Source organism: Crotalus tigris, unplaced genomic scaffold (genome assembly GCF_016545835.1).
Source record: "Crotalus tigris isolate CLP2741 ecotype Arizona unplaced genomic scaffold, ASM1654583v1 scf7180000018400.56284, whole genome shotgun sequence".
Lineage (NCBI taxonomy): Eukaryota > Metazoa > Chordata > Lepidosauria > Squamata > Viperidae > Crotalus > Crotalus tigris.
In genome coordinates, this window is record NW_024096984.1 from 1,571 (window position 1) to 24,679 (window position 23,109).

Genomic DNA, 23,109 nt, shown 5'->3' on the forward strand with positions numbered 1-23,109 from the left:
ATCCCAAAACAACTGGAGCACCACTTGAACACCATTGGCATTGACAAATTCGCTATTAGTCAATTGCAAAAGGCGGCCTTATTAGGAACTGCTTCCATCCTGCGCCGATATCTGTAATACCATCAAACATCCACATCTGCCTATCCCAGGTCCTGGGTAAGGACTCGATAGGTAGACAAAATGCCAAATCAAGTCTGAACATCTGGCTGACTGTGTGATGATCAATAATAATAATAATAATAAGTTGGAAGGGATAAGAGCCGAGGTGGCGCAGCAGTTAGAGTGCAGTACTGCAGGCCCTTTAGCTGACTGTGTTCAGCAGGTCAGCGGTTCAAATCTCACCGGCTCAAGGTTGACTCAGCCTTCCATCCTTCCGGGGTAGGTAAAATGAGGACCCAGATTGTTGGGGGCAATGTACATATATATATATACATTGCTTACTGGTGTACACCGCTTAGAGAGTGCTTGCACTTAAAGCGGTATATAAGTCTCATAAAATAAAATAAATAAAATAAATCTTGGAGGTCATCTAGTCCAACCCCCTGCTCAGGCAGGAAACCCTACACCATTTCAGACAAAGGGCTGTCCAGTCTCTTCTTAAAAACTTCCAGTGTTGGAACTTTCACCACTTCTGGAGGCAGGTGGTTCCACTGGTTAATTGTCCTCACCGTCAGGAAGTTTCTCCTTAGTTCCAGGTTGCTTCTTTCCTTGGTTAGTTTCCATCCGTTGCTTCTTGTCCTGCCTTCAGGCGCTTTGGAGAAGAGCTTGACTCCCTCTTCTTTGGGGCAGCCCCTGAGAGATTGGAACCCTGCTATCCTATCCCCCCTGGTCCTTCTCTTTGTTAAACTAGACTTAACCAATTCCAGCAACCGTTCCTTATATGTTTTAGCTTGATAGCTTCTCTCCCCGCTTATTGCAATCAACGAAACGAAAGGACTTCGTCATGTCTTGGCTGCTTATTGGCCAGGCCAGCTCACCTCTGGACATGGAGGAAAGTGGCCAGGAGCACATAACAACCCGGTCACCACACTGTTTTTTAAATACTTAATTGTAAAACTAACAAAATATTATTTTAAAAAAAAAATTGCTTACTTTGTCTTCTCCTTCGGATGAGCCACACGGAGAAATATAAGACCACGAGCAGGACGAACAGTCCAGTCCCTCGCAAATCAGTGAAAGACGTTTTGGCATCTTTACGGTCACCACCTTTGTCCTTCTCCTTGACCTGTGAGGTCTCGTTTGGAGGTTGAGCTGCAGCTACTTTCTCTGAAGAGAATAATAATAAGAAGAAGGAGAAGAAGGAGAAGGAGAAGGAGAAGAAGAAGAAGAAGAAGAAGAAGAAGAAGAAGAAGAAGAAGAAGAAGAAGAAGAAGAAGAAGAAGAAGAAGAAGAAGAAGAAGAAAGAAGAAGAAGAAGAAGAAGAAGAAGGAAGAAGAAGAAGAAAAGAATAATCAGATGCCCCACGAAAATAACATTAAGAGTCTGGATGAGGAAGAGTACTACAAATACTTGGGTATCCTTCAAGCTGACAACATCAAGCACACTGAAGTCAAGAAAAAGATTAGAGGTGAATACATCAAGAGAGTGAAGAAGATCTTAAAATCCAAACTCAATGGAGGAAATACCATAAAGGCAATCAACACCTGGGCAATCCCAGTCATTAGGTACACAGCTGGAATAGTGGACTGGACTCAAGCAGAACTAAAAGCAATGGATAGGCAGACCAGAAAAATAATGACAATGAATCATGCTCTTCATCCACGCAGTGACATTGATAGACTTTATCTACCAAGGCAAATAGGTGGGCGTGGAATGCTACAAGTACATCAGATGGTTGAAGAAGAAAAAATGGCTTTGGAAGAATATCTGAAGAACAATGATGAAGATGCACTGAAATTAGTATATCAGGAAGGCTTACTGACTACTGGAGAGAGCAAACTGGCCTACAAGAAAGACCAAAGGAGAACAGACTAGAGGCATGGGAAGACAAGCACTACATGGCCAATACGTTAAAAAAATAGCTGAGAAAGCAGATAATAACAAGACCTGGCAATGGCTAAGAGCAGGAAAATTGAAGAGAGAGACCGAGGGACTAATTCTGGCTGCACAAGACCAAGCCTTAAGGACAAATGCATATAAAGTCAAAATTGAGAAGACAGCAACAGACAGTAAGTGCCGCCTATGCAAAGAAGCTGAAGAAACAGTGGACCACCTGGTAAGCTGTTGCAAGAAGATTGCACAGACTGACAACAAGCAGCGGCATGACAAAGTAGCAACAATGGTGCATTGGAAGATCTGCAAAAAATATCATTTGCCTGTAAGCGAAAACTGGTGGGATCATAAAATGAGAAAGTCATAGAAAATGATAAAATTAAACTGCTCTGGGACTTCAGAATTCAAACAGACAAGCACCTGCAACATAACACCCAGGACTTAACAATTGTCGATAAGAAAGACAAAAAAGTCTGGATAGTGGACGTGGCAGTGCCTGGAGACAGCAGAATAGAGAGAAAGAACTGGAGAAGATAACAAAATACAAAGAACTACAAATAGAAATAGAAAGACTGTGGCAAAAGCAAGCAAGGGTAGTACCAATAGTCATAGGCTCCTTGGGTGCAATCCCAAAACAACTGGAGCACCACTTGAACACCATTGGCATTGACAAATTCGCTATTAGTCAATTGCAAAAGGCGGCCTTACTAGGAACTGCTTCCATCCTGCAACGATATCTGTAATACCATCAAACATCCACATCTGCCTATCCCAGGTCCTGGGTAAGGACTCGATAGGTAGATAGAAATGCCAAATCCAGTCTGAACATTTGGCTGACTGTGCGATGATCAATAATAATAATAATAATAATAATAATAATAATAATAATAATAAAGTTGGAAGGGACCTTGGAGGTCATCTAGTCCAACCCCCTGCTCAGGCAGGACACCCTATACCATTTCGGATAAATGGCTGTCCAATCAAGGTTGGACAGGCAACATCCAAGTTGCCTCCTAATTCTTCGTTTTGCAACTTTAGCTCATCCAGAGCGAATCCAGGTGAGTAGGAGGCACACCTGTCTGGGTGGTGGGAGGGTCTCTCAATCTTAAAGATGGGTGGACTTCAGCTCCCAGAATTCTCCAGTGGGTTGGGAATTGAAGTCCACCCCTCGTAAAGTGGCTAAGGGTGAGTAACATTGACTTGGAGGCGTTTTTAATGGGAAACTGGTACGTAAAATGTGAATACAGATAGCCCTCGACTTATAACAGTCTGTTTAGTGACTGTTTAAAGTTACAATGGCAATGGAAAAGGGGACTTGTGACCATTTTCCACAGTTATGACTGTTGCAGCGTCCCTAGGGTCACGGGATCAAATTCCAGATGCTTGGCAAATGCTTCATCCTTATGACCGTTGCCATGTCCCATGATCAGCTTTTGCAAACTTCTAAATCTGGGGGACAACCTGTTCTCCAAAGCGCCTGAAGGCAGGACAAGAAGCAACGGATGGAAACTAACCAAGGAGAGAAGCAACCTGGAACTAAGGAGAAACTTCCTGATAGTTAGAACAATTAACCAGTGGAACAACCTGCCTCCAGAAGCGGTGAATGCTCCATCACTGGAGGTTTTTAAGAAGAGACTGGACAGCCCTTTGTCCGAAATGGTGTAGGGTTTCCTGCCTGAGCAGGGGGTTGGACTAGATGACCTCCAAGGTCCCTTCCAACTCTATTCTGATGAATTGAAACTTCTCCCTCCTCTAGCAGTTTTCATGGGCAGCCTGAAAAATATCAAACAAGCTTTAGAAATGGCGAGCGAAAGGTCTGCTGGCTTCGAAGAGTCAAGGAGAGAGGCAGCTTCCTAACAGTGAGAACAATGAACCAGGGGAACAGCCTGCCACCAGAAGTTGAGGGTGCTCCAACATTGGTGTTTTTTTAAGAAGAGACTGGACAGCCATTTGTTTGAAATGGTATGGGGTCTCCTGCCTGAGCAGGGGGTTGGACTAGATGACCTCCAAGGTCCCTTCCAACTCTGTGAGTCTGTCCTATTCCTTCCTTCCTTCCTTCCTTCCTTCCTTCCTTCCTTCCTTCCTTCCTTCCTTCCTTCCTTCCTTCCTAGAAGAAGGCTTTTAAGAAGAGACAGCCACTTGTCTGAAATGGCATAGGGTCTCCTGCCTGAGCAGGGGGTTGGACTAGATGACCTCCAAGGTCCCTTCCAACGCCGATCTTCCATTATTCTGTTCCTAACTCTACAACTGCAGTAAGAAAACTGATAAAAATGGGGCAAAAAAGGCACTTAAGAACAATCTTGCTTAGCAATGGCTTCCTTTTCGTCGTAACTGGAGGACCGCCTGTCCACGGGTCTTTTTTTTTTTTTGCTACCCAAAACCCGCCCCAGAAAGTCCTCCAAATACGCCGTCACACCTGTCACGGTGAGGTTGCCTTCGTTGCTCTTCAGAAAGGGCACCTTCAACTGGATGGCGTTCACCCAACAATAGTACATCCCGCTGTCGTTCTTCTCCACGTCCCGGATTTCCATCTGGTAGGTGCGACGGTCTCGTTTGGAAACGCTGTACTTCCGGCTGCCGGGGTCCAGTTTGACTGGCTGGCAGTCGGGGCCCCACTGGTACCAGTTCAGATAATTGCCATAATCGGGGTTGGAGATGGAACAAGTAAACGTCGCCGTTTCTCCTTCCGTTAAACGTAACTGGGCTGGGCGAAAAAGTACTGTGAGAAAGAAAAGAAATGCGCAGGACGAACGTCCGTCACACCGTTGAATGAGCAGGCCCCTCGACGGAGGTTTTAAGGCAGTGTTTCTCAACCTTGACCATTTTAAGACATGTGGACTTCAACTCCCAGAATTCCACAGCCAGCATTGCTGGCTGTGGAATTCTGGGAGTTGAAGTCCACATGTCTTAAAATGGTCAAGGTTGAGAAACACTGTTTTAAGGTTTGAAACAGGTCATCTTTGGCTTATAACCGTGCTTTTAGTGACCAGTTTACAAAGGCACTGAAAAAAAATGACTTACAACCGTTTTTCACACTACCCAACTATGTAACATCATCAATGCTGGAAGGAAGTAGGGTTTCTAGGACTGATGATGTTACCTAGTTGGGTCATGAAATGTCTGCCAGAAAACCACCAAGCTAGGAGAGCACCAAAGGTCCCAGAGATGATGACCACCTCCTCCTCCTTCTCCTCCTCCTCCTCCTCCTCCTCCTCCTCCTCCTCTTCCTCTTCCTCCTCCTCCTCTGCACAAATCCCTCTCCGTTCTAGCACTGATGACGTTACATAGTTGGGTCATGAAATGTCTGCCAGAAAACCACCAAGCTAGGAGAGCACCAAAGGTCCCAGATGACCACCTCCTCCACCTCCTCCTCCGCCCCCTCCTCCTCCTCCTCTCCACAAACCCCTCTCCCTGCTAGCACTGATGACGTTACCTAGTTGGGTCATGAAATGTCTGCCAGAAAACCACCAAGCTCAGAGCGCACCCCCATCGTTCAACCCTGAGCTATAAAAATGTTCTTCTCTCAGAAGTGCGCAACCTGCTAAGATTTAGTCCAGTTTTTGGGGAAAAAAATATTTTTCTCGACTAATTCACGCTGGATCGAACCCCAGATTTTGGGGGGTGGGGTGGGATGTTCCAGCCTTTTACTTCTCTCACCTCGGGCTTTCTGGAAAAAAATAATCCTAGAAATTGCCAGGATATCCTACGGCTGTTTTTCTCTGATTGCGCCTAAAGTCCCACAGAGACGGCTACTCGCGAGGAAGATGATGGGTACCTACCGAAGGGCTTGACCAGCAGAACAGGCGGGCAAAAAAGAAACCCCAGCAGCACAGGGCACAGATTCTGCATGGCCACCCCAAAAAAGTCAGCAACGCGTGGCAGGATGGTCTGAAGCTTCATCCACCAAATGTAGAATTTCAGCCGGAGGGAAAGAAGAACATCAGCAAACTTTGGGGCAACCTGCCACATCAGGAGAGGAGGATGGGATTCTGCCTTCTCGCCCCCCCCCTCAGCGGTACCCCAAGAATTGGCAGATCTGGGGGGGGGGTGAAGCTTCTACCTGCCTCTGCCTTCCTTCCTTGCCTTTGACATATTGAACTGAATCTCTGCAGGGCTGTGAGCAAAGGAAGTGAGAGCAGAGAACGTGAGAGAAGAAAGGCTCAACCTCCCACAGGTTGTTTGCAAACTGCAGCGATGGCAGTTTTCGGAGACACAGGAAGCCCCGTCTCACAGATCAGGCCAGGCCCAGCATCACGGGCGCAAGGTGGCAGGGGGGCCCGCTTGGTTCTTCTGCACCTTGCTAGTAGGGAAGGAAAGGAGGAAGGAGGGAAGGGAGGGAGGGAGGGAGGGAGGGAGGGAGGAAGGAAGGAAGGAAGGAAGGAAGGAAGAAAGAAAGAAAGAAAGAAAGAAAGAAAGAAAGAAAGAAAGAAAGAAAGAAAGAAAGAGAAGGAGGGAGGGAGGAAGGAAGGAAGACAGAAAGAGAATGAAAAGAAAGAAAAAGAAAAACAGAAGGGAGGGAGAAAAAGAAAGAAAGAAAGAAAGAAAGAAAGAAAGAAAGAAAGAAAGAAAGAAAGAAAGAAAGAAAGAGAGGGAGGGAGGGAGGGAGGGAGGGAGGGAGGGAGGGAGGGAGGAAGACAGAAAGAGAATGAGAAGAAAGAAAGAAAGAAAGAAAGAAAGAAAGAAAGAAAGAAAGAAGGAGGGAGGGAGGGAAGGAAGACAGAAAGAGAATGAGAAGAAAGAAAGAAAGAAAGAAAGAAAGAAAGAAAGAAAGAAAGAAAGAAAGAAAGAAAGAAAGAAAGAAAGAAAGACAGGAGGGAGGGAGAAGAAGGAAGGAAGGAAAACAGGAGGGAGGGAGAAAAGAGAAAGAATTAGAAGAAAGAAAAAGAAAGAAAGAAAGAAAGAAAGAAAGAAAGAAAGAAAGAAAGAAAGAAAGAAAGAAAGAAAGAAAGAAAGAAAGAGGGAGGGAAGAAAGAAGGAGAAATAGGAAAAAGAAGAAAAGGAAGGAAGGAAGGAAGGAAAGGCTGATCATTGCTGGAGCATCAGTGCAGGGTTGAACCTGGATTAATGGCTCCCTCTTTCTGAGGGGGGGCACTTTCTGCTTAGCCCCAGAATAACAACGATTTGGTGGCTGGGCTGTTTTGCTATGGAGATAGTCCTCATGACTTACGTGACTGAGTCTGAAATGATGGTCGTCCAGTCCATCGCTCTGGGTCCGTGCCCAATTTTACAATTTCTTTTTTTTTTTTTGCGTCAGTCGTTAAGTGAACGCTACAGTCGTTAAGCGAATAATGACAGTCATATTAAATGAATCCATTTTCATCAATGGGGTGTTTTTGCCGAAAACCAGAAAAAAACAAAACCCAGGGGAGTTTGTGATCCCATGAGCACAGGACGCTGCAAAGGGCGATGAATGAGAGCTGGTTGCCATGTGCCCCAAATGTGGTCACCCTAAGGGTGTGTGTGTGTGTGTGTGTGTGATTGTTTCGGAGGGGAGGCTATCAGAACTTTACAAACAGGTCGTATATAACTGAAGTCCGTCGTAATGTCAAACAGTCACGAAGCGACCTGTCATTAAGTGAGGACTGCCCTTAACCTTTATTAGTAAAGCTCAATGATAAGTAGTTTCAGGATTTTACAACACTATATTATTTTTATTACCTGCTTAAATACATCAAGGTGTATATTAAATATCTTAGGGTACTTTTAAATGTTTTGTTTTCGTTTTATTGCGGTTAGACAATCAATGCTCTAGCCTAGGGGAGAGGGTGGTGTGTGTTTTCCATAATACGTTTGTACAAAGCCAGTCAGTGCACATGTCTGTGCATGTGGGTATATGAATATTTTACTTTATTTATTTATTTATTTGTTATGTTTATGCAGTGTGTATTGGAGGTGGTGACCCTTTGAGAGCTGAATGCAACAAAATCTCATTTTAATGTATACCAATTAATGTACATTCAGAGTGACAATAAAGTTATTTTTCTATTCTATTTTCTATTCTATTCTATTTTCTATTCTATTCTATTTTCTATTCTATTCCTTTTCTATGTTCTATTCCTTTTTTCTATTCTATTCGTTATTCTATTTTATTCATTATTCTATTCTATTTTATTCTATTTGTTATTCTATTCTATATTTCTATTCTACCCTGTATTTCTATTCTACTCTGTATTTATATTCTGTATTTCTATTCTATTCTATTCTATTCTGTATTTCTATTCTATTCTATTCTATGTTTCTATTCTATTCTGTATTTCTATTCTATTCTATTCTATTCTATTCTATTCTATTCTATTCTATTCTGTATTTCTGGTCTATTCTATTCTATTCTGTTCTGTTCTATTCTGTATTTCTGTTCTATTCTATTCTGTATTTGTTCTTTTCTATTCTACTCTCCTGATTACCCAATCAACAGAATGTTTGAGTTCTCACAATCTGTTGTCCTATGAACTAACTCAATATCCTAGGTTCGCACAACGTGCTAAACCCCAAATAACTAATCCAGGTTTTAAAACCCATCCAGCTGACAAAATTCTATGAAAAAACAGGTAGTCCTTGACTTAGGACCATAACTGAGCTCAAAGTTCCTGTTGCTAAGTGAGATCTTTTAAAGTGAATTTTGCCCCATTTTGTGACCTATCTTGTCATTAAGGGAATCGCTGAAGCTGCTAATTGGATAACACGGTCATAAAGTGAAACTGGCTTCCCCCCACTGACTTTGCTTGTCCGAAGGTCGCAAAAGGAGATCACGTGACCCCGGGGGACACTGCGACTGTCATAAATATGAGTCAGTTGCCCTAGCATCCGAATTTTGGTCTCAGGACCACGGGGGACGCTGCAACGGTCGTAAATGTGAAACATGGTCCTAAGCCAATTTTTTTCAAGTGCCCTTGCAACATCAAACAGTCACTAAACAAATTGCTGTAAGTCAAGGACTTCCTGCATTTGCTAAGTCCTTTTCTGCTTCGTTAAACATATTGTATGACATCACCCTGCCAACAAAAGTGCATATAGTCAAGGCCATGGTTTTCCCAGTTGCAATGTAGGCTGAGAAAGTTGGACCATAAGAAAGGCTGAGAAAGGCCAAAGAATGGAGGCTTTTAAACTCTGGTGCTGGAGAAGACTCCTGAGAGTCCCCTGGACTGCAAGGCGCTCCAACCGGTCAGTCCTAGAGGAGATCAACCCCGACTGCTCTTTAGAAGGCCAGATCCTGAAGTGGAAACTCAGGTACTTTGGCCACCTAATGAGAAGGAAGGACTCAGTGGAGAAGAGCCTGATGCTGGGAAAGATGGAGGGCAAGAGAAGAAGGGGACGACAGAGAAGGAGGTGGCCGGATGGAGTCCCTGAAGCAGGAGGCGTGAGCTTTAATGGACTCCAGAAGATGGTAGAGGACAGGAAGGCCTGGAGGAACGTTGTCCATGGGGTCGCGATGGGTCAGACACGACTTCGCAACAACATGAACGTAATCAGTGGGGAATGTTTAAGAAAGTTTAAAATCTGCCATGTCGGCGAGGCATGTTTATCTGAAGTCATTCTAGAATTTCCTCTTTTAAAAGAATCAACCAAAGGCAGGAACTGGCAAGCTTTTTCCATTTGAGGTTTTAGAAGAACCGAAAACAAATAGCGACGGTTCATTTTCTCTTTGATTTTGTGTCTGATTGTTATCTATCAAGATATCGAGATGGTTCGCTTTTGAGTAGGTGGTCCCGTCACCCTCGTGACGTTTGAGCGAAAGGTAAGCAAAATTGGCGCTGCCGAATATTAATTCAGCTTTTTTCTGGGCGAGAACAAAGGGATCTTGATTTAGTCTGCTCGGCAGGATCTCTGATTTCGTGGTTTTTAGATGTCAGCCACTAAATGTCACTTATTTTTGTGCTAGAATCAAGATCACATGAAGTGTTAATGCCACTTTACAGGGCCTTGGTAAGGCCACACTTGGAATGCTGCATCCAGCTTTGGTGATCACAAAGTAAAAAATATGTTGAGACTCTAAAAATGAGTGCAGAGAAGAGCCACAAAGATGATTAAAGGAGTGGAGTGTCTAGTTTAATGAAAAGAAGGACTAGGGATGACATAACAGCAGTCTTCTAATATCTGAGGGGCTCCCCAAAGAATAGAATAGAATAGAATAGAATAGAATAGAATAGAATAGAATAGAATAGAATAGAATAGAATAGAAGGTGGAAAGGACCTCGGAGGTCTTCTAGTCCAGCCCCCTGCTCAAGCAGGAGAACCTATACAGTCCCAGACAAGTGACTATCTAGCCTCTTCTTAACAACCTCCAGTGATGGAGCACACACGATTTCTGGTGGCAGGCTGTTCCCCTGGTTAATTGTCCTCAAACTGAGGAAGTTTCTCCTTAAATCCAGATTGTTTCTTTCTTTGTTCAGTTTCCAACCATTGTTTCTTGTCCTGCCCTCTGGTGCTTTGGAGAATAACATGACCCCCTCTTCTGTATGGCAGCCCCTCATATACTGGAATGCTGCTATCATGTCTCCCGTTTCTTCTTTTCTTTAGACTGGCCAAACCCAAGTCCTGCAGCCGTTCTTTGTATGTTTTAGTTTCTAGGCCTCTGATCATCCTAGTTGCTCTAGACCAGGGGTAGGCAACCTTGGCTCTTTTATGACTCATGGACTTCAACTCCCAGAATTCCTGAGCCAGCCATGCTGCCTGGAAAGAGAGAGGTTTCCAAGCTGAGTCATGCTGGCTGAGGAATTCTGGGAGTTGAAGTCCACGAGTCATGAAGGGGCCATAGTTCCCCCATGCTGGCTGAGGAATTCTGGGAGTTGAAGTCCACGAGCCATGAAGGGGCCATAGTTCCCCCATGCTACCTCAGGAATTCTGGGAGTTGAAGTCCACAAATCATGAAGGGGCCATAGTTCCCCCACGCTGGCTGAGGAATTCTGGGAGTTGAAGTCCACAAGTCATGAAGGGGCCATAGTTCCCCCATGCTACCTCAGGAATTCTGGGAGTTGAAGTCCACGAGTCATAAAAGAGCCAACGTTGCCTACCCCTGCCCTAGGCCTAGGCCTCTTTATGACTCGTGGACTTCAACTCCCAGAATTCCTGAGCCAGCCATGCTGAGGGGAAAGGGAGAGGTTTCCAAGCTGAGCCATGCTGACTCAGGAATTCTGGGAATTGAAGTCCGCCAGTCATGAAGGGGCCATAATTCCCCCATGCTGGCTGAGGAATTCTGGGAGTTGAAGTCCATGAGTCATGAAGGGGCCATAGTTCCCCCATGCTGGCTGAGGAATTCTGGGAGTTGAAGTCCACAAGTCATAAAAGAACCAAGGTTCCCTACCCTTGCTCTAGACTAATTCCATTATAATTCCACTCGATTCCATTAATTCTATTCTATTTCCATTCTCTATTCTATTTCTGTTTCTATTCTATTCTATTCCAGGAAAGAAAGGCGACTCTTCACTTTTCTATCTCTATTCTCAGCTGTCTCTGGCCCTTGAGCATTATAGACATGCGGCGGGCTAGAGCGGCACCACTGCCCCGCTTGGTCGACGTGCTTGGTGCGGGGCGAAGCTTTATTCCCGGAAGTGACGTTCAGGAAAAAGTCTCTTGGCGGAACGAAAGAGCAGGAACCGGAAGTTCGGGGCGTCGTCGCCCTAGCAACGCCGTAGGGACGCTGTCTCCAGCGAAGCGGCCGCTGCCATGGCGGAACCGGCGCCGCCCTTGACGCCCACCCCGACCACGACCCCGACGCCGGTGGCCCGGCAGAGCAGCGCCCCCAGCCCCGCCCGGGCCTACCACCTGCGCCCGGCCTTCCACCACAGGTCAGCCGGCTCTCCTGTGATCCCCTTTTTCGCTCCTTTGGTCCTACAACAGCCTTGCGAGGTGGGCCGGCGCGGGGCATTGTGGGAAGCCAGAGCGAGCCTGATCGTCGGGTCTGTAATTGGCCCCAAGTCACCCAGCTGGCATTCATGCCTAAGGCGGGACTAGAACTCACCGTCTCCTGGTGATTGGCCCAAAGTCACCCCGTCAATTTTATGCCTAAGGCAGGACTAGAACTCACCGTCTCCTGGCGATTGGCCCAAAGTCACCCAATTGGCATTTATGTCTAAGGCGGGACTAGAACTCACAATCTCCTGGCGATTGGCCCCAAATCACCCAAGTGACATTCATGCCTAAACTGGGACTAGAACTCACCGTCTCCTGGTGATTCTTCCAAGGTCACCCAGCTGGCCTTCATGTCTAAGGACTAGAACTCACCGTCTCCTGGTGATTGGCCCCAAAATCACCCAGCCTGCTTGACTTGACTTGAACTGAACAACTGCAGTGACTCCCTTAACAACTGCAAGGCGTTGTAAAATGGGGCCAAATTCACTTAACAACGTCTTCGCTTAACAACAGAAATGTTGGGCTCCATTATGGTCGTACGTTGAGAACCACCTGTATACAACTTGGCCGGTCTCTAGAAGCTGTTTCTTCTCCAAAACCAGAAGCCCTTTATTATAGAATTTGCACAAGGGCAAAAAAAAAAAATAGATTAAAGGAGAACTATTGAAAGGATAGAAAGCTTTTTTTTTCTATTTTCAGTGGCTTGTGCATGAAACGGGGAAAAAGATGGTTCAATCAATTTAGACGCACAAAAAAAGTGTGCAGCTCTCCCTTTTGGAGAAATGTCCATGATCAATCTGTGGTCCTCAACTTAGCCCCCGGTCCTCGCGCTTACGTCCAATTTGTGCTTGCCTGTTTTCTAGGGAGACAGATCTTCGGAAGCCAGAGTTTGCAGCCTCCATCTTTCCTACCTGTAGCAGACCCTAAGACTGCTATTTCCCTCTTTTCTTTTTTCTTTTTAAAGATTTTATTGATTTTTTTCTTACATACGTATTATAATTTTTCAACCAACGTGCTGTCTGGGTCCTTTCCCCCCCCCCTTTTTTTTTTTTCTTAGGTTCCGTTCTTCCATGGTGAAAGATTGCATCCACGAAATCCTGAAGGAAGAGCTGGCCAATGTGCAGTACAACCCGGAGGAGATCGGAGGCCGAACCAAAGTCTTATCCGAGCTGATCCGCGACAGACTAAAAGGTCTTTCGATCCGCCTGCATTTGCACACCGGGGACCTTCTCCCCGCCAACCGAGCGTTAACGTCGTCCTGGGCTGAGGGCTGCTGTGATTTTTTTTAATCCTAATTAATTTTTCTTGGCGCTCTTTTTTTCAGAGAAAGGATTGCACCGATACAAAATACTGGTGCAAGTTGTGATCGGGGAACAGAGAGGCGAGGGGGTGAAGTGAGTTTGTCTTCAGTTAAAATTAGGGCTCTCCTTTTGGGTTCTTCAGTCATACTGGTTACATTACAGGCAGTCCTTGACTTACAACAGTTAGTTTGTTTAGTGACTGTTTGAAGTTACAACGGCACTGAAAAAAGGGTCTTAGGACCGTTTTGCACCCTTACGACCGTTGCAATCTCCCCGTGGTCAGGCGATCAAAATTATGACGGTCGCAGCATCCTCCAGGGTCATGTGATCCCCTTTGGCGACCTTCTGACGAGCAAAAATCAATGGGGGAAGCCAGATTCACTTAACAACTAACAGGATTCACAAGCGTAGTGAGAAAGGTCTTAAAGTGGGGAGAACTCACTTAGCCACTGTCTTTCTTAGCAACAGAAATGTTGAGCTCAGTTGTTATAAGTTGAGGACTACCTATATATAGTTCTTCTCCGTAGAACAGTGGTTCTCAACCTTTTTAATGCCGCGACCCCCAAACGGCCGTAAGTCAAGGACTACTCAACCGGTCATAAGTCAAGGACTACTCAACTGGTGCAGCACCATTTGCAGAATGGGACTTTTGGCGGGCTCAGCAGGGCAGAGACAGCCTGGACAATTCCTATTGGCTTTTGAAAGCCAATAGAATTAGACTCAATTCAAGAGAGTCTCTTCTATTGGCTTTCAAAAGCCAATAGAATAAAAGGGAGGAGCACAGCTAAGGAAAAGGGGGAAAAAATGGTGGACTGCATTGTTTGGCGACCCCCATGAAATGGTCGCTCGACCCCAAATGGGGTCCCGACCCACAGGTTAAGAACCGCTGCCTTAGAAGGATCTGGATAGCTAGTGGGGCTACACCTGGAATACTGCGGCCAATTTTGGTCACCACAACACAAAAAAGTTGTTGAGAGTTTGGAAAAAATTCAGAGAAGAGCAACTAAGATGATCCAAGGCCTGGAGACTGAAACATACGAAGAACAGCTGCGGGACTTGGGTTTGGCTGGTCTAAAGAAAAGAAGAAATAGGGGAGACCTGATAGCAGTATTTTAGTATTTGAGGGGCTGCCCCAAGGAAGAGGGGGTCAAGCTAGTCCCCAAAGAACCCAGAAAGCAGGACAAGAAGCAACAGATGGAAACTGATCAAGGAGAGAAGCAACCTGGAATTAAGGAGAAATTTCCTAACAGAGAGGACAATTAACCGGTGGAACAGCTTGCCACCAGAAATCATGGGCACTCCATCACTGGAGGTTTTTAAGAAGAGACTGGACAGTCACTTGTCTGAGATGGTATAGGACACAGGTCGGCAACCTGCGGCTCCGGAGCCGCATGCGGCTCTTTGAGACTTCCCCTGTGGCTCCCAGCCTCCTCTGCCTTTGCAGAGAGAGGCAATTGCACTTCCCTGCTTCTCTCTCTTTCTCTCTCTCTCTGTGTGTTTGTGTGTGTGTGTGTGTGTGTGTGTGTAAAAGAGAGTGCACTCACATTGTTCTCCGAGGAGCTGAAAAGCTTCCTGGGCGGAGCTCCTCCCTTTGCTGCGTCTCTGCAGGAAGCAGGAAGGGCAGGAGAGAGCTAGCTAGCCCAGCTAGGCTGACTCAGGAATTCTGGGAGTTGAAGTCCATGAGTCATAAAAGAGACGAGGTTGCCTACCCCTGAGATTGTTGGAGAACAACTTGAAGCTTGCCAGGTGAGCAGCAGATGGGGGGAGGAGAAAGAGAGAGAGAGAAAGAGAGAGAGAGAGGGAGGGGGAGAGAGAGAGGAAAGAGAGAGAAAGAAAGAGAGCGGGGGGGAAGAGGAGTGGCAGACCAAGGGCAGAGAGGGAGGGAGGGAGAGAGAGAGAGAGAGACCCTTTTGACATCTAAAATGAAGATAACACTGCATATATCCTTTTTTTACCTGTGTGTGTATGTAATTTTATTCTCTTAAAGCATTCTCTCGGTGATCATTGGTTTAATAGTATGGATATTCCCAAGAGTCATATTTTTACTTTTATTTTTAATGTGTGTGTGTGTGTGTGTGTGTGTGTGTATACACATACACATACACAAACACTCTCTCTCTCTCTCTCTCTCTCTCTCTCTCACACACACACACACACACACACCTATAATAAAGATAAAAAAGGATATATGCAGTGTTATCTTCATTTTAGATATCAAAAGGGTTTTGCGGCTCCTGGTGTTTTGTTTTTGGTGGGAAACGGGTTCAAGTGGCTCTTTGAGTGTTTTGGGTTGCCTACCCCTGGTATAGGAGGTTCTCCTGCTTGAGCAGGGGGCTGGACTAGAAGACCTCCAAGGTTCCTTCCAGCTCCTATTCTATGCTATATTAGTTGGAGAGATACTCTTCTTTCATGTCAGAATTTGTCAGTTCACATTTCCATCATTTTTATAGTAGGTGACCAGTCTCTTCTTAAAAACCTCCAGTATTGGAGCATTCACAAATTCTGGTGGCAGGTTGTTCCATTGATTAATTGTCCTCACTGTCAGGAAATTTCTCCTTAGTTCTAGATTGCTTCTTTACTTGATTAGTTTCCATCTGAGGTTTCTTGTCTTGCCTTCAGGCGCTTTGGAGAATATAGCTTGACTGCCTCTTCTTTGGGGCAACCCCTGAGATATTGGAGCACTGCTATCATGTCACCCCTCATCCTTCTCTTCATTAAACTAGACATACCCAATTCCAGCAGTCATTCTTTGTATGTTTTACCCTCCTAATCATCTTTGTTTCTCGTCTCTGCACTCTTTCCAGAGTCTCAACATCTTTTTTACATTGTGGTGACCAAAACTGGATGCAGCATTCCAAGTGTGACCTTAACAAGGCCTTGTAAAGTGGTATTAATACTTCACGTGATCTTGATTCTATCCCTCTGTGAATGCAGCCCAGCACTGTATTGGCCTTTTTGGCAGCTGCAGCACACGGCTGGCTCCTATTTAAGGGATTGTCCACTAGGACTCCGAGATCCCTCTCACAGTTGCTACTATTGAGCAAGGTACCACCTATCCCATACCTGTGCATTTGATCACCTGACCTTGACGGTAAGTGTGGAAAATGGTCATTTGTCCCCTTTTTCAATGCCGTGATAACTTCGAGCAGTCACTAAACCAACTGGTGTAAGTTGAGACCACCTGTACTTCTAACTAGCGTCCTATTTTTATTTTTTATTTTAGCATGGCTGCTCGTTGTTTCTGGGATGCTGACACTGATAACTACGCTGAGGATGTTTTCATCAATGTAAGTTTCTTAGTTTTCTCTCTCTCTCTTTTTTTTAACCAATGTTCTTCACCAGGTAGCTGTTAAAATGTGTGCTGCCAACATCACATCAGAGGGAGTGTGTCAGTCTGACCTATGTCTCTATAGGGCAGGAGTAGGCAATCTTGGCCCTTTTATGACTCGTGGACTTCAACTCCCAGAATTCCTCAACCAGCATGGGGGAACTATGCCCCCCTTTATGACTTGTGGACTTCAACTCCCAGAATTCCTCAGCCAGCGTGGGGGAACTATGGCCCCTTCATGACTCGTGGACTTCAATTCCCAGAATTCCTGAGTCAGCATGGCTCAGCTTGGAAACCTCTCTCTTTCCCCTCAGCATGGCTGGCTCAGGAATTCTGGGAGTTGAAATCCATGAATCATAAAAGAGCCAAGATTGCTTACCCGTGCTATAGGTAGTCCTCACCTTATAACCCAACATTTATGTTGTTCAGCGAGACATTTGTTGAGTGACCTTTGCCCCATTTTACGACCTTTCTTGCCAGAGTTGTTAAGTGAATCACTGCAGTCGTTAAGTTAGCAACGCAGTGGGTTCCAGTTTCCAGCAAAACTGCACCCTTAGCAAACACTGAGTCCCCACTTAACGACCGCCATGTTCGCTTAATGACCTCTGCAAAAAAAAATGTAAAACCTTTTTATATTAAAAATAAAAAACACATCATTTTTTTATTTTTAATTAGATTAGATAACCTTTATTGTCATTTTTTCCCTGTGGGCACAACGGCACACATTAAAAATGAAATTTAGTTCCTTGCTCTCAAAATGTTACTTACACAACACACATTTAAAACATGCTACATAGGTTTAAACATAGGTGTAAACCTACACCCTTACATATAAATAACGTATAAATATTAATCACTATCACTATTATATAAACATTTTAGATAAACTTTCATAACCACCGCAGCATATTAACCCTGCCGTCGTATCTCGAGAACTACCTGTATGTGTAAATAATAATAATTAAAAAAGTTTGGCCCTTGAACCAGAATAGAATAGAATAGAATAGAATAGAATAGAATAGAATAGAATAGAATAGAATAGAATAGAATAGAATAGAATAGAATAGAATAGAATAGAACAGAACAGAACAGAATATGAATATAGAATTGAATGGAATAGAATATAGAATAGAATAGAATAGAATAGAATAGAATAAAATAGAATAGAATAGAATAGAATAGAATTGGAAGGGACCTCTGCTGAGGCAGGAAACCCTATACCATTTCAGTCAATAGGATAGGATAGGATAGGATAGGATAAGTTGGAAGGGACCTTGGAGGTCATCTAGTCCAACCCCCTGCTCAGGCAGGAAACCCTATACCATTTCAGACAAATGGCTCTCCAGTCTCTTCTTAAAATATTTTGCAACATAACAGACCCAGAAAGGGCAGTTATTAACACCTGTAATCTAAATTTTAATAGGATTAACGATGGAGGATGCAGAACGGGAAAAGTAATAAATTGCCGGGGGGGGGGGAGGGAAAGAAAGGAATAATTTACTAGGACCACAGACCAAGCCATCTTCCACGAAAGGCCAGTTTGTATCATTTGTGGCTTTTTAGCAAGGGGGGTGGGGAAAGAAAAAGTAAAATAAGCAGAAAGATTACATATATATAATATTAATGGTGCGAAGAAAATCTCTCCCCTCCTATAGGAACCAAGTGAGGTTAAGTGGGAGATCTGGGATTGACGCTAAAGAGCTGTTTCTGCCTCCTAGATGTAGCTCCTCGACTTATGACCGCCACTGAGCCCAACATTTTATGTCGCTAGGTGAGAAGTTGGTTCAGTGAGCTTTGCTCCGTTTTGCAACCTTTCTCGCCGCCGTTGTTAAGCGAATCGCTGCCGTCGTTATGTTAGTATCACGGTCGTTAAGTGAATCCGGCTTCCCCCGTTGACTTAGCCTGTCAGGTGGTTGTAAAAGGGGATCACCACACACACACACACACACACACCGGGGACGCTGCAATCGTCACAAATGCGAGTCAGTTGCGAAGCGTCTGGATTTTGATCCCAGGACGAAGGGGACGCTGCGACGGTCGTACGTCAGTGTGGAAAACGGTCGTAAGTCACTGTTTTCAGTGCCGTCGTAACTTTGAATGGACGGTCATTAAACGAACGGTTGTAAGTCGAGGACTACCTGTATAAGCCAGAAGTGGGCCAGAAAAAGCTGAGAGAGCAAGAAGGACCCCCCAGTCCTTTCCCTTTTCTCCTCGTCCTCCTCCTCCTCCTTGCATACCCCACTGTCTTCTAGCCCTGATGATGTTCCCTAGTTGGGTCATGAAACGTCTGCAAGAAAAACCAGCCAGCTCAGAGAGCATGAAAGACCCCACAGTCCTTTCCCTTTTTTCCTCCTCCTCCTCCTCCTCCTCCTCCTCCTCCTCCTCCTCCTCCTCCTCCTCCTCCTCTTCCTCTTCCTCTTCCTCCTCCTCCTCCTTCTTGCATACCCCAGTGTCTTCTAGCCCTGATGATGTTCCCTAGTTGGGTCATGAAACGTCTGCAAGAAAAACCACCCAGCTCAGAGAGCATGAAAGACCCCACAGTCCTTTCTCTTTTTTCCTCCTCCTCCTCCTCCTCCTCCTCCTCCTCCTCCTCCTCCTCCTCCTCCTCCTCCTCCTCCTCCTCCTCCTCCTCCATCTCTTCGTGCTCCTTGCATACCCCACTCCTTTGTAGTCCTGATGACGTTCCCTAGTTTTGTCATGAAACATCTACAAGAAAAAAAACAAAGCTCAGAGAGCACCAAAGACCCCACAGTCGTCATCCTCCTTCTCCTCCTCCTCCTCCTCCTCCTCCTCCTCCTCCTCCTCCTCCTCCCTGCATACCCCACTCCCTCTTAGCCCTCTTCTGTTGGTACCTGCTTCTTTTCCTTATTCAGAAAAAAAAAACCCTTTTTCATGCTGGTTCTGTCCAGTTGCAGTTTCACTCACAACCCTTCTTTTGGTCTCTCCAGGAAAGCCTCTTCTGTGTGGCTGTCGTCTTTGGCTGTTTTTTCTACTAAAGCCGACTGCAAGTTCAAAGAAGAACGGCATTTCTTTTAAAGATCCTGAAGAAAGCAGGACGATACGCTCCGTTTCCCTCCCTCACGCCTTCCTGTGTGTGCTTGCACACGCGTGTATACCAGTGTACATAGTCCATTGTGAGAAATATAATTTCCAAATGACGTTGTTAAGGTACCACAGACTCCAGCTCTTGCTGTTTTGTATATAAAGAGAACTCCAGCCCGGTTGCTCTGGGAATGGAGAACAACCCACAGTTCATTGCATAAATAATTTCTCTACTGTGTTGCCCCCTGTGCTTAGTGACATCTGTACATGGGTGCTGAATGTGACCATTTAAATACAGGTGTTAACAAACGTTACCCTTATCCTTGCAAATCCATTGCCCGTGTCTCAATCTGTTCCTGTATTTTGAAATCTCAGTGAGTGTTATAATACCTTGCATTATTCATCCCTGCGTGTTTCTACATGAGTCCCGTTCCTGACTTTCTGCTGAAAGTTGCTCTCTCCCTTCTACCAATATTCCCATATTCCTTCTATGTTTCCTTCTGGAAAAGAATCGCTGGAAGGCCAAACTGTCGTTCAAATTGCTTGATGCAAAACAGAATAGAATAGAAGCTGGAAGGGACCTGGGAGGTTTTCTAGTCCAGCCCCCTGCTGGAGCAGGAGAACCTATACCATCTCAGACAAGTGACTGTCTGTCTAGCCCAGTGGTTCTCAACCTTTTTAATGCCGTGGCCCCCAACCGGTCGTAAGTCGAGGACTACTCAACCGGTCGTAAGTCGAGGACTACTCAACTGGTGCAGCACCGTTTGCAGAATGGGACTTTTGGCGGGCTCAGCAGGGCAGAGACAGCCTGGACAATTCCTATTGGCTTTTGAAAGCCAATAGAGTTAGACTCTATTCAAGAGAGTCTATTCTATTGGCTTTCAAAAGCCAATAGAATAAAAGGGAGTAGCACAGCTAAGGAAAAGGGGGGAAAAAATGGCGGACTGCGTTGTTTGGCGATCCCCGTGAAATGGTCGTTCGACCCCAAATGGGGTCCCGACCCACAGGTTGAGAACCACTGGTCTAGCCTCTTCTTAAAAACCTCCAGTGATGGAGCGCCCACGACTTCTGGTGGCAAGCTGTTCCACCGGTTAATTATCCTCACTGTTAGGAAGTTTTGTCCTTAATTTTCTCTTTGGTCAGTTTCCAACCATTGTTTCTTGTCCTGCCCTCTGGTGCTTTGGAGAATAACGTGATCCCCCCTCTTTTTGGGGGGGCAGCCCCTCAAATACTAGAAGACTGCTATCATGTCTCCCCTGTTTCTTCTTTTCTTTAGACTAGCCAAACCCAAATACACAGGTAGTCTTCAGCTTACCACAGTTCATTTAGTGACCATTCAAACTTACAACAGCACTGAAAAAAAGTGATTTAGCGCCATTTTCCACACCACTGTTACCCCATCCCCACGGTCCCATTATCACAATTCAGAGACTCATCCACTGATTCATGTTTATGACGGTCACAGTGTCCCAGCTTCACGTGATTTCCCGCTTTTGCGACTTCCGACAAACAAAGTCAACAGGGAACCCAGATTTACTTGACACCCGTGTTACAAACTTAACAACTGCAGTGACTGACTTAACAATTCTGGCAAGAAAAATGATAAAATGAAGTAAAACTCAACAAAGGTCTCACTTAGCAACAGAAGGTCTGGCCTCTGTTGTTGTAAGGCGAGGACTGTGTACTGAGTATATATTTTCACAGCAGCCTAAGCCAAAACTCATACATGTGGAGCCACAGACTCTATTTTGCGACGAGCATCTAAATTGTAATTGGAACCAGGGTGGTTAACTGTTGCATAAATCCAGTTTAACAGATTTTTATTTTAAATCTTATGATGGAAAACCTTTCCTCATTGGAGAGCGCGTTTCTAGCCAACTTCATCATGGAAGAGAAATCTTGGTGGTGGGCGAGAAAAAAAGACAACACGCCTCCTTATCTTAGCTATCAGATTCCAGATCATCTAAAAAGGCCTTTTTTAAAAAAAAAAAATCTGCGGGGGTGGAAGGGTGGAGCTTTTTAATAGTCAGCATTTAAAAAAATACATATATTTAATCTGGCAAGGAGATAACAGCAAAGCCAGTCAGAAATTTCTGCGGGTCCACCTTCGTAGTTTCCATTGTAAAATTATCATAATCAAGTTACTTCCTGCCTCCTCCGTCAGGAATTTAGCAACTGATAATTGCTTATCTTCCTGTAATTAAAGGTTGAGGAGGAGGAATTCACACACAGACAATGCTGGGTGATCTACCTACTGGGGACATCTTGCTAATGTTCAAAGATAAGTCCTTGTGCTTGAGCAGAGTTATTTTGAGGCCCAAATGAGAGAGAAAAACTCGTGCTTTGGCTAAGCTGCCTTACCAGGCCCGCCTCTGTAGAGCCTTTTACAGGTGGTTGCTATAACATGTAAATAATCTAGGACACGGATAGTCCTTCACTGGAAGTTTTTAAGAAGAGACTGGACAGCCATTTGTCTGAAATGGTACAGGGTTTCCTGCCTGAGCAGGGGGTTGGACTAGATGACCTCCAAGGTCCCCTCCAACTTTACTACTACTACTACTACTACTACTACTACTACTACTGTTATTATTGTTGTTGTTGTTGTTATTTATGACCACAGCTGGGAGTCAGGACTAGAATTTCCATAGAAATAGAAGAGAGTGGAGTGGAGTGGAATTGGGAATGGAATTGGGAATGGAATGGTATAGAATAGAATAAAATAGAATAGAATAGAATAATGAGGTAGAATAGAATAGAATAAGCAATAGTAAAATAGAATAGAATAGAATAAGCAATAGTAAATTAGAACAGAATAGAATAGAATAGAAAATAGAATAGAATAAAGAATGGAATAGGATAGGATAGAATAGAATAAGCAATAGTAAATTAGAATAGAATAGAATAAAGAATTAATAGAATAGAATAGAAAATAGAATAGAATAAAGAATTAATAGAATAGAATAAGCAATAGTAAATTAGAATAGAATAGAATAAAGAATTAATAGAATAGAATAGAACAGTGGTTCTCAACCTTTTTAATGCCGCGACCCCCAACCGGTCGTAAGTCGAGGACTACTCAACCGGTCGTAAGTCGAGGACTACTCAACTGGTGCAGCACCGTTTGCAGAATGGGACTTTGGCGGGCTCAGCAGGGCAGAGACAGCCTGGACAATTCCTATTGGCTTTTGAAAGCCAATAGAATTAGACTCTATTCAAGAGAGTCTCTTCTATTGGCTTTCAAAAGCCAATAGAATAAGAGGGAGGAGCACAGCTAAGGAAAAGGGGGGAAAAATGGCGGACTGCGTTGTTTGGCGACCCCCATGAAATGGTCATTCGACCCCAAAGGGGGTCCCAACCCACAGGTTGAGAACCACTGGAATAGAAAATAAAATAGAATAGAATAATAACTTTGTCACTTTAAATCAGGGGTCTTCAAACTTGGCCCTTTTATGGCATGCCTGGCTGAGGAATTCTGGGAGTTGACCTCCACAAGTCATAAAAGGGCCAGGTCTGAAGACCCCTGCTTTAAATGTAAACTAATCAGCATCCATTAAAATGAGATTCCACTGCATTCAGCTCTCAAAGGCTCCCCACCGT

General features: G+C 44.7%; 2 protein-coding genes across 4 annotated transcripts; one reads left to right on the top strand and one right to left on the bottom strand.

Moving 5' to 3' along the window:
- Positions 1 to 980: 980 nt before the first annotated feature.
- On the bottom strand, positions 981 to 6,230 carry LOC120311942. Of its 2 annotated transcripts, none has more exons than XM_039352047.1 (3): positions 5,772 to 6,230; positions 4,409 to 4,696; positions 981 to 1,266 (listed from the first exon to the last, which is right to left on the bottom strand). In XM_039352047.1, the coding sequence occupies exons 1-3, from the start codon at positions 5,959 to 5,961 to the stop codon at positions 1,073 to 1,075; spliced, it is 672 nt and encodes a 223-aa protein (XP_039207981.1). In that variant the 5' UTR covers positions 5,962 to 6,230; the 3' UTR covers positions 981 to 1,072. The 2 variants fall into 2 exon arrangements, with proteins under 2 accessions (XP_039207981.1, XP_039207980.1); XM_039352046.1 differs by having other exon boundaries at positions 4,409 to 4,711.
- A 3,368-nt stretch (positions 6,231 to 9,598) lies between these two features.
- LOC120311939 (dynein light chain Tctex-type protein 2B-like) lies at positions 9,599 to 19,842 on the top strand. 2 transcript variants are annotated; one of them, XM_039352043.1, is made up of 5 exons: positions 9,599 to 9,727; positions 11,396 to 11,777; positions 12,899 to 13,032; positions 16,366 to 16,429; positions 19,419 to 19,842. In XM_039352043.1, exons 2-5 carry the CDS (start codon positions 11,656 to 11,658, stop codon positions 19,504 to 19,506), a joined length of 408 nt encoding a protein of 135 aa, XP_039207977.1. In that variant the 5' UTR covers positions 9,599 to 9,727; positions 11,396 to 11,655; the 3' UTR covers positions 19,507 to 19,842. The 2 variants fall into 2 exon arrangements, with proteins under 2 accessions (XP_039207977.1, XP_039207976.1); XM_039352042.1 differs by lacking the exon at positions 9,599 to 9,727 and adding an exon at positions 13,166 to 13,235.
- Positions 19,843 to 23,109: the final 3,267 nt, after the last annotated feature.